General features: G+C 40.9%; 1 protein-coding gene across 3 annotated transcripts; it reads right to left on the bottom strand.

Moving 5' to 3' along the window:
- Positions 1-86: 86 nt before the first annotated feature.
- Positions 87-9,971, bottom strand: cidec (Cell death activator CIDE-3). 3 transcript variants are annotated; one of them, XM_045705013.1, is made up of 6 exons: positions 9,884-9,971; positions 6,683-6,760; positions 6,396-6,546; positions 5,189-5,338; positions 4,119-4,306; positions 87-888 (listed from the first exon to the last, which is right to left on the bottom strand). In XM_045705013.1, the coding sequence occupies exons 2-6, from the start codon at positions 6,733-6,735 to the stop codon at positions 633-635; spliced, it is 798 nt and encodes a 265-aa protein (XP_045560969.1). In that variant the 5' UTR covers positions 6,736-6,760; positions 9,884-9,971; the 3' UTR covers positions 87-632.
- Between the last annotated feature and the right edge of the window lie 707 nt (positions 9,972-10,678).

The following is a 10,678-nucleotide window of genomic DNA, read 5'->3' as shown; positions in this document are numbered from 1 at the left end:
TCAGGTGGGACTTCAAGTGTGTGTGTTTGCTTGTGCGTGTGCCTGCGCGCATGTTTATGTTGAGGGGAAATAAAATCTCTCAAAGGTTAATATTCTTGTGATTTATTCATGCTTATTAATATGAAAAAAAGCCAAGTGCCTTCTATCAGTTGAAGATACAGACCAGCAGCAGTCACTGCAATAGAAAAGTGCATTCGCTTGTGGAGTGTTGCAAGCCATATAGACAAATGTAACAAAGTGCAAGTGATCATAGCCAAAATGTAGGACAACACAGCATTTCCTGTCCCAAAAGTCAACCGAGAGGAGTGACCTAACCAAAAGGTGTGTACCTGCCACTGTAACCATGACATCCAAGTGATGCAGCACTGTGCCGTGGTATTGGTCCTGCAGTTTGCCAGTACCCATTCCTTTTAGCAAACAGCAATTTTAGAGTGTCTCTCTGAGCAGAGCCCTGTTTGAATATCTTGACAATCCATTCTTCCTTTCCATGAAGTGATTACTTATCAGCCATCACTGGACATGTGCAAGCTATGTAGTATAGCATTACCTTTCACCTGTAAAATCGATTTAGATGGGTGATTACTTCAAGGAAGGGAGAAGGGAAAGATGCATGTTCATAGTATTGGGATAGATCACACAACAGTCTTGCCCATCACAGCAGTCTTGCCCATCACAGCAGTCTTGCCCATCACAGCAGTCTTGCCCATCACAGCAGTCTTGCCCATCAGGATGCTCTGTAGTTGTTTGATCTTTCCATCCTGTGGCAGTGGTGGCAGGCTCAGGTCTGCCCGGTCATCCTCATCCAGGAGCTGCTCGATGTAGCAGGAGGAGCCCAGGAGGACGTGGCCTGTGGCCTGCATGGAGAACAGGGTCCATCTCAGAACCTCCCTACAAGAACAGGGGAAAATATGTCAGACGAGAGTTGAAAAGGGAGGTTATCTTACTGGAAACTTTTGGAGTTTACCAGTAAACTACCAGAGGGGGAATTTTATCAGAAGACATTTAGTTGCCTTTTTAAGTACTTCAGATTATTACAGGTATCTGTAATTATCTCCGGCCCTCGGTGTGGCTTTATCACATGTAAAATATATTAAATAATAAAATAAGATTATTTAAAAATAAAAAAAGAATGGCAAACCTGTAAAACATTATAAATATAAACCGTCAAAATAGTGAATACCATTGGTGTTTAAACTGACTTGCCTAGTTAAATAAAATGAGGGTTTCAGCATGAATTATCCAATATATACAGATTCATTTTACAATGTCAATATGTATTTCTTGTAAATGTTTTGGTGCCAAACTGCTGGCAGTTGTGAAAGAAGTCAATAGTTGGAAGAGTTGCAGAGTTAATTGAAAATAATGCCATTGTTATTTTCTCTAGAACCATATTGTCTATCCACTAGAAACTCATTGACAATATGAACATAGATATAAAAAATTCAATAATATACAGTACCAGTCAAAAGTTGACACACCTACTAATTCAAGGGTTTTTCTTTATTTTTACTATTTTCTACATTGTAGAATAATAGTGAAGACATCAAAACTATTAAATAACACATATGGAATCATGTAGTAACCAAAAGTGTTGTTAGAGAAATCAAAATATATTTTAGATTATTCAAAGTAGCCACCCTTTGCCTTAATGACAGCTTTGCACACTCTTGGCATTCTCTCAACCACCTTCATGAGGTAGTCACCTGGAATGCATTTCAATTAACAGGTGTGCCTCGTCAAAAGTTAATTTGTGGAATTTCTTTCCTTCTTAATGCGTTTGAGCCAATCAGTTGTGTTGTGACAAGGTAGGGGTGGTATACAGAAGATAGCCCTATTTGGTAAAAGACCAAGTCCATATTATGGCAAGAACAGCTCAAATAACCAAAGAGAAACGACAGTCCATCATTATTTTAAGACATGAAAGTCAGTCAATGCGGATTATTTTTCCCCTTTCATTATTTTGATGTCTTCACTATTATTCTACAATGTAGAAAAGCAATGAGTAGGTGTGTCTGAAATTTAGACTGGTACTGTATATGAATACATATTACCAAAGTTACCATAGATGGATGATCTGTTAATCATCAAAATTACAGAAGATTCCGGTAACATTGGTTAATTCCTGGCACCTTTGCAACCCTATGTCAGACAGATACCTGTACTGTAGATAGTGATCAGACAGACATAATATGAACATATAGTCAGGAAGATAGGGAAACGCTGACAGTGCAGGGCTGGAACCTGCATCTCCCTAATCTCTCTCTCCTAGTTGAGATACAAGTTTCATTCTCTCAAGTGACTTTTCAAAGAGAAAAATATGAGCAGAAAATGAAATCTAGAAACCTGTTATTTGTTGATTCTGCACAATTTAATCCTAGTTGTCACAACCGCTCAGCTAAAGCCGAAAATCAGCCGCTCTCAGCACGTATGACATAACCTTCCTAAATGTATCTGAACATACAGTGCCTACAGAAAGTATTCACACCCCTCAACTTTTTCCACATTTTGTTGTGTTACAGCCTAAATGTAAGATTTAGTGTCACTGATCTGCACACAACATCCCATAATGTCAAAGTGGATTTTTTTTAGATATTTTTTTTTTATTGTTTACAAATTAATAAAAAAAACGTAAAGCTATAATGTCTTGAGTCAATAAGTATTCAACCCGTTTGTTATGGGAAGCCTAAATAAATTCAGGAGTAAAAATGTGCTTAACAAGTCACTTAAGTTGCAGTGACTCACTGTGGGCAATAATAGTGTTCAACATGATTTTTGGATGACTTCCCCAACTCTGTATCCAACACATACAATTATCTGTAAGGTCCCTCAGTCAAACAAGCACAGATTCAACCACAAAGACCAGGGATGTTTTCCAATTGTTTGCAAAGGGCAAATATTGGTAGATGGGTAAAAAAAGAAGGACAATATCCCTTTGAGAATGGTGAAATTATTAATTGGATGTGTATCATTACACCCAGTCACTACAAAGATACAGGTGCTCTTTCTAACTCAGTTGCCAGAGAGGAAGGAAACCACTCAGGGATTTCACCATGAAGCCAATGGTGATTTTAAAACAGTTACAGAGTTTAATAGCTGTGACAGGAGAAAACTGAAGATGTAGTTACTCCACAATACTAAGAAGGAAGCCTGTATAGAAGGAAGCCTGTACAGAATACAAATATTCCAAAACATGCATCCTGTCCAAAACATGCATCCAAAAAGGCACTAAAGTAAAACTGCAAAAAAATGTGGCAAAGAACTGAACTTTTTGTCCTGAATACAAAACGTTATGTTCAGGGCAAATCCAATACAACAAATCACTGAGTATCACTCTTCATATTTTCAAACATGGTGGTGGCTGCATCATGTTATGGGTATCCTTATCATCGGCAAGGACGAGGGAGTCTTTTAGGATACAAATTAACTTAATAAAGTTAAGCACAGGCAAAATCCTAGAGCAAAACAGTCTGCTTTCCAACAGATCGGCATGAAAATCTATGGGAAGACTTGAAAATGGCTGTCTAGCAATGGTCAACAACCAACAGGACAGAGCTTGAAGAATCTTTTAAAGAATAATGGTCAAATATTGTATAATCCAGTTGTGCAAAGCGCTTAGAGACTTACCCAAAAAGACTCACAGCTGTATTCGCTGCCTAAGGTGGTTCTAACATGCATTGACTCCACAGGAGGTTGGTGGCACCTTAATTAGGGAGGACGGGCTTGTGGTAATGACTGGAGCGGAATGGTATCAAATACATCAAACACATAGAAACCATGTGTTTGATGCCATTCCATTTGCTCTGTTCCGGCCATTATTATGAGCTGTTCTCCCCTCCTGTCATTGACTCAGAGGGTTGAATACTTATCTAATCAAGCTATATTCGTTTTTTATTTTCCATCAAAAAAATGTAAAATGTTAGAATTTTTCTTCTACTTTGAAATAATAGTATTTTGTGTCGATAGTTGACCAAAAAAATTACAATTAAATCCAACAAAATGTAATAAAGGTCAAGGGGTGTGAATACTTTCTGAAGGCACTGTATCAACTCAACCTCCTCCTAAATCTTACAAACTCACCTTTAAGTACCCACGTCAACACACAGAGAGAGATTACTCACTTCAGCATCTTCTTGGCAGCGTAGCAGCGCACATCATAGGACACAGAGTAGGTGCCATACAGGGTGGCCTTCACATTCAGACAGCCAATGAAATCCTGAGGGTTGTTCTTGTATAGGTCAAAGGTTATTCTAGCCACATCTTTCCTGCGCTGGGGTTTGAGCTCATTCTGCATTCGGGGATGAGTGTTCTGGGAGCCGAAAGGTGGAGAGAGAGGGAGGGATATGAGACAGAGGAGAAACAAGAGCAAATCAATTTTCCCCAGTTAACACAAATGAAGTCTAGTCTCCTACAGCTTATTTATGGGAAAATCAAATTGAATGTGAAGGAAAACTGCATATATAACCTCTGACACTTAGTGTCTGTCAAACTAAGATGGATGAACGCAAGACTAGCTAGCCCCCCCCCTACACGCTCCCCTTCCTCCCCTCCACCCAAGAGCTCCAGTCATCTGCAAAGGAAGCTAACAAGCATTGGAATACAGATTAATTCATTCTGAACAGTGGAAGGACAACAGGAGAGGAAATGGTATTATGTTAATGAGACACGCTCAGCATGACATGACAGGAGCCAAGTAAACACACAGGGTGATGCCATTCAGGTGGCAGAACATAATTTAATGAATATGGAAATGACCTGTTTTGGACAAACAAACACCCCTCAACTCTGACTTAAATGGTGCTTTAATTGAGGCCAAAAGTGTGAGGTAACTAAATGAGGGGGTTATGATTTGCCATATATGTCAGACATGCTTTCACTCAAGTCTTCGCCCAGAATAAGAAGGCTTTTGCATTTATCTGAATGGAATCATTTCTGAATATGCTTACTCTATATTCAATTCCAAAAGTTCAGGTCATTCATATACAATACGGGAGTAGATTTTGTTGTTCGTCCCATCTTATCTAAAAAGGCAGGCTATACAACTGCATCTTCATCTGAGAACACGTAGGCACCGATGACGAAAATACACAGAAGTCAAGCCTCTTCACCATTCTACCAGAGTGACCCTGTGTAATGGCGCCACCCAGTGGACTCTGTGGTAAGAAGGTCATGCATATGTCACCCTACCAACCTGTGGAGGTGTCCACTGCTGCCCCTTCTCCAGGACCATGAGGACAGCGTTGTCTTGCAGGGTCAGGAAGAACTCCTCCGTATCTACCCCCGTCCCGTCTTCATCCAGAACCAGGGCACTGACGCAGGACACGTGCAGAGAGTCCATGGCCTGAGAGGGAACAAACTACCCATTAGCCTGGAAGAGACAGAGTCCAGTCATTAGGGACTACAGAATCATTCCCCCTCTCAGAAGTAGTTACTTAGCCACTCCATTCTCTTGCGCGTCATAGATTTCTACAGTGAATAATACAAAATGGCGAGTGTTAAAAAAAGATAGCCTATCTCTGCTGAGTAGATAACACATGATATTGAAACTTTTCAGGAACTATCATTATGTTCGGATTAAGTGAAACTTTTCAAAGACATGCGTAAGACAGCAGTATTGTCACAGTTGGAGAACCAGAACAGAGACAATTGTCAGTATGTGCATGTGAGCACATACTCCAGCATGCAAGCATGAGGAAAACCGTTAGTTCTTTCTGCTTCCCTTTGAAAGCCTCCGACTCACCCATCCTTTCATTCCTTTATCCATCTCTGAGTCACATTGTTCACTGGATTGAATTTATGATGCCATAAATAAGTAGAGTATGTAACCAGAGTCCCTCTTCTCCCTCACTCATACACTACTCTTCTCTCATTCAAACTCACTGAAGTTAGAGGCTTATATATCCCTCACTAACTTTTAGCATCAGCTGTCAGAGCAGCTTACCGATCGCTGTATCTGTAAATAGCCCATCCAATCAACTACCTACCTCATCCCCATATTTGTTTTTCTGCACACCAGTATTTCTACTTGCACATCCTCATCTGCACATATATCACTCCAGTGTAAATTGCTAAATTGTAATTACTTCCCCACTATTGGCCTATTTATTGCCTCACCTCCTTACTTCATTTGCACACACTGTATACAGCTTTTTCTATTGTGTTATTGACTGTACATTTGTTTATCCCATGTGTAACTCTGTGTTGTTGTTTTTGTCGCACTGCTTTGCTTTATCTTGGCCAGGTCGCAGTTGTAAATGACAACTTGTTCTCAACTGGCCTACCTGGTTAAATAAAGGTTAAATATAAAAACTTTTTTTTTTCTTCCTTTTACTTGTACTCCTCCCTCAAGCACCCTCTTCCTTCTCCTTCATCCCTCCCTCTTCCTCCACCGTTCTCACTTTGTTGAGTAGGTCTCGTAGCCCATCAGCCATGATTCCCTTCTTAACGCTGCGGTCTGCACTGGTGACCCGGAAGGGCTTAGGTCGAGGAGTCCCGACAAGGAGCTGCTGGGTCATGGAGGCACTGGCTGATACGCTGGCTGTCACACACCTGGTGGAGATACATATGCAGACACAAAGACTCAAATTATGTCAAATCTATTGGAAAACGATGCTAACTTTGACTATGACTTATGTCCTACGATGTCAAAATAAATTCCCTTAGTGCTGCGGCATCAGGCTCTTACTTGGAGAGTGAGGCAGGGGACAGGAGACTGAGGGACTTCATGGCATAATCCATCCTTTGGATCCTCGGCTAACAGCGCCTGGGGATTCACCAATGTCGTCTTTATTGCTGCAGTTACAACATATCACCAGCAGGTGATGCCATCGCCACACTGACTGAACACGGTACTGGTGGAATTCTTTTTACCAAAAAGTATTTCGTATGATAGAAACATGACCGACATGGACACACAAGCAAGCCACGACTACAGCTCCAAACAGTAATATTGCTGGAGAGAAAAGGCAACCCTTGACAGCTCGCTAACAGACACAACAGATACTCGAGATGTCAGCTACCATAATGTAATTTACCACAGCTAGCACTTCATTAAACTGTAATGGTCTCGTGACTATTACCCATCTGTCCTCAACGAAAAAAGTTATAAAAATTAGTGTAAAGTAATTCTACAAAATGAAAACACTTTTTGCTAATGACATCTTGAAACATTAATCCCTAAAAATGTGACAGAAAACAGAGCGGACAGTTGTGACACTAAATCTCTGGTCTGTATTGAGTTTGGGTTACCTTCTTTGGCTTGCTCTCCCGTCTCTGTGAAACAAAGGTCCAATTTCTAAATCGCTAAATCGATGGAGCCTTGATTTCTCCCTGTCGTCTCTTTTTTACTCCCTCTCTCTCTCTCTTGCATCACTTGTTCTTTCACCTTTGTTCTAATCTGTCGACTGTATGCAGTCATTTATATTGAGCAACTCTCTACACCCTCCCACTATCCCGCCCCTTGCCCCTATACTGTAATACCCTGCAATCTGATGTGTGTCACTCCTATTCTCTATGTGGTCTTTCTACTTTATGCTTGAAACTTTGATGTGAATGAGTGAATTTCCATGCACTTAAACACAGGGCAGATATAGCTGGCCTTGCCAGTAAAAAGAACAGAAGCCACTTCTTAAATCGACACAGTGTGGGTCTGTCCTCTGATATAGCCCCAAAGCATTTTGTCTGATCAAACTTGATTACCAGTCTAAGACACACAATGAGTAAGTGAAGCTGTGGTATAGGGCAACACTATAAAGTCACTCTATAAAGTTTCCAAAAATAAAAACATGACAAATCCCAGTGCTGTAAATCAATAGATGCCAACAGTAGTGGGGCCAACTGATATGAGTCCATCAGTAGGCCCACAACCTTGCTGTTGTTATCTGACCAATGTATCACACACGTCACTCAGTGTTTCGCGTCAGATGGCCGCCTGCACGGACTTCTGGCCTTGTCACCTTAGAATGACGCCATCTGACAGAACACAATGACACGTCAATTGAATTATACATCATAGGGAGTGCCCTGCACTTTCAACCTAATCACACCACCCACATTGCAAAACCCAGGTCAGATTTAGCTCTAGATGGTATTGTGTAGACTCTATGGGTCGTAATTCAACTGTGGTAAATCAAAAAGACGCAAAGTATGTAGACAGGATTCATCTGACTCAAACTGGGGCGTGACAAAACAAAACCATTAATTCAATCACAGATCATCTTCAAACCCCTCATTATTGAGTCTGATCAGATCTGAGCTAAAAATGGGTCATCCCCAACCGAGAATAGCAGCACATACTAGCAGTGGCGTTTTTGGGGCAGCCACTGATGTACACACTTGTCCTTTGACCTCATATCTGGTGTGGTCCAATGAAACCTCAGGGTCACTGGGGATGGAGGGACCGCCTTGGCTTTCACGTGTTGAGGGACTGAAGAGACATTTTACAGAACACAGTGTCAAGACCTCCTGCAGTCCTTTAGCTTGGTGAGAAATTACTGGACTCTTTCACAATTTGCTCTCTCTTGCCAGTTATTTCACACACTGTCTGTGACCCTCTAGCTTTTACACACAGAAATTCCCCACAACAATACAGAGCATTCACAAGCACACTCGACCACAAGAACATTTAGAACAAACATACACACTGAAATGAAAACACAATTCAACTGCATCTCAAATCGAAAACACACACACACACACACACACACACACACACACACACACACACACACACACACACACACACACACACACACACACACACACACACACACACAGCTTTGTACGCTCAGCCAAATAATGAAAGTACATAAATGGATTAGGGACAGAGAGGATTGCAGGAGAGTATGATAAAATGCTTAAGTTAATTGAGATGACAATGTCCTGCTGTTTATGCTGATGTGCTGTTACAACACACACCTCGTTACACAAGCCAGAGGCACATTGTTAAACAGTGGCAGGATCATCTTCACTATAAACCCTGACTCAGTAATACAGCTAGGGTAACTCGGGTCACAACCTCACAGTACCAAGTTACCACTTACCACCTCAGCCTTCTTGCACTGGGTCAAAATAGGTCAAGTGCCAGGGTCAGGACTAGCCCTTGATCATGCCTCTCAGTTCCATTACCTTACACCTAAGTGTCATTGGACGAAGGCGTCTTCTGTACGAGGGAGTTTTGTTAAGAGCTCCAACGCTCGGTCTGAACATTAACACACATCGCTTGCGGTACAGTTTTGGAAGCATAAGGACCTTATCTTTCATATCAGCAAGAAATTATTTTCAAAAAAAAGAAAATTGTCAATTATACACCTTTATAGGGTTAGTGTTCCCACACGGCCATATCACAGCGCAGAGGGACCAACTGTGCTAATTAGCTATCTAGCATGCTCTGAACACCTGTGTGTTCAGCTGCAACTGTGAAGCCGGTTAAAACAGTGTACATACAGTAAGTGTGTATTCTGCATCTGTGAAATGATTTCGATGTGATATGAAAGTAAAGGGCTTTATGTTTCTAGAACCATAATGCAATTGAGATTTAATTCACATTTATATGGAGTATTTGGCTGCTAGAACCAGTCCACCTCTGAAAAGAACATAAGGTTCTTGGACCTTGAGGAGTAACGGTAACCTTGGGCTCCTTAAGAGTACATCTTGGGCTAGGTCAGGAATAGTCAAAGCTCAACAACCTAGGCTACTGTACATTAGAATATGTGCAGATTTAATCTGCACAATAACACACATTTCATGATATGCAATGTCAAACTCAGGACCATGTCCATTCTATTCTATCAGTGCAACACCAAGTACCTGCTATATTAGGCCTACTATTGAGAAGTCTTCAATTAATTATTTGAATGTCAGGGGCAGATGTAAATCACAAACTTACTTTTTGGTATTCCTCTGAGTCAAAAAGCATCTCCTTATGCCTGTCTGCAGAGTGTCATCCACCTGGCTATTATTGGCAGCACCTGTTTTAATCACATGATAAAACTAAATTAGAGCTACTGTGCTGAACATAGGCTATAAACACTGAAATACATTAAATGTGTTCTTAATAAGTTTGACAGGACCAGAGGAAGTATCCGTGAAAATGATTCTGGTATTTTAATAAATGGTTTATTAATTACTTCGTCCAACTTTGTGTGAATAACGACATCATGTGGACAAATGTCAAATTAATTTCCAACACCCGTGAGGCTGCGCTCGGTCGAGGCGCTGAACTGGCTTATCGTCTAATGATTCCCGAGGCCGTCGGCGCCATCAGAAAGGTATTCAATCTCAAGTATGATCTGTTTAATTCACTATAGTTTATAACCGCTCTGATGCACCTCAGACCGCTTCGGGGTAGTAAACAATGAGCTACAATAAGTTGTCAACTACGGTCTCGGTTACGCAGGAAAGTGACCAAAAATTAGGCCCCAGGGTTCAGTGACTCATCTGTATTTTCTTTTCAAATATCCGTTTCTATATCTAAAAATAGCTCTTAACTTGTTTTGTCAATGTTGGTAGTGTAGTAGACTACACATGACAACAGAAACCAAAAGGGGAGTGATAGCCTACATTTGGGCAAGGACAGTTGGCTCATTATAGGCATTTCTTTTATTCTTCAAAAATGTATGTAGGTATCATACAGATTGTGCTTTTTAATCAATGATAAAATGCTGCACATAATGAACATCGT

Source organism: Salmo salar, chromosome ssa22, assembly GCF_905237065.1.
Source record: "Salmo salar chromosome ssa22, Ssal_v3.1, whole genome shotgun sequence".
Taxonomy (NCBI): domain Eukaryota; kingdom Metazoa; phylum Chordata; class Actinopteri; order Salmoniformes; family Salmonidae; genus Salmo; species Salmo salar.
This window is presented reverse-complemented; position numbering and strand designations above follow the sequence as displayed.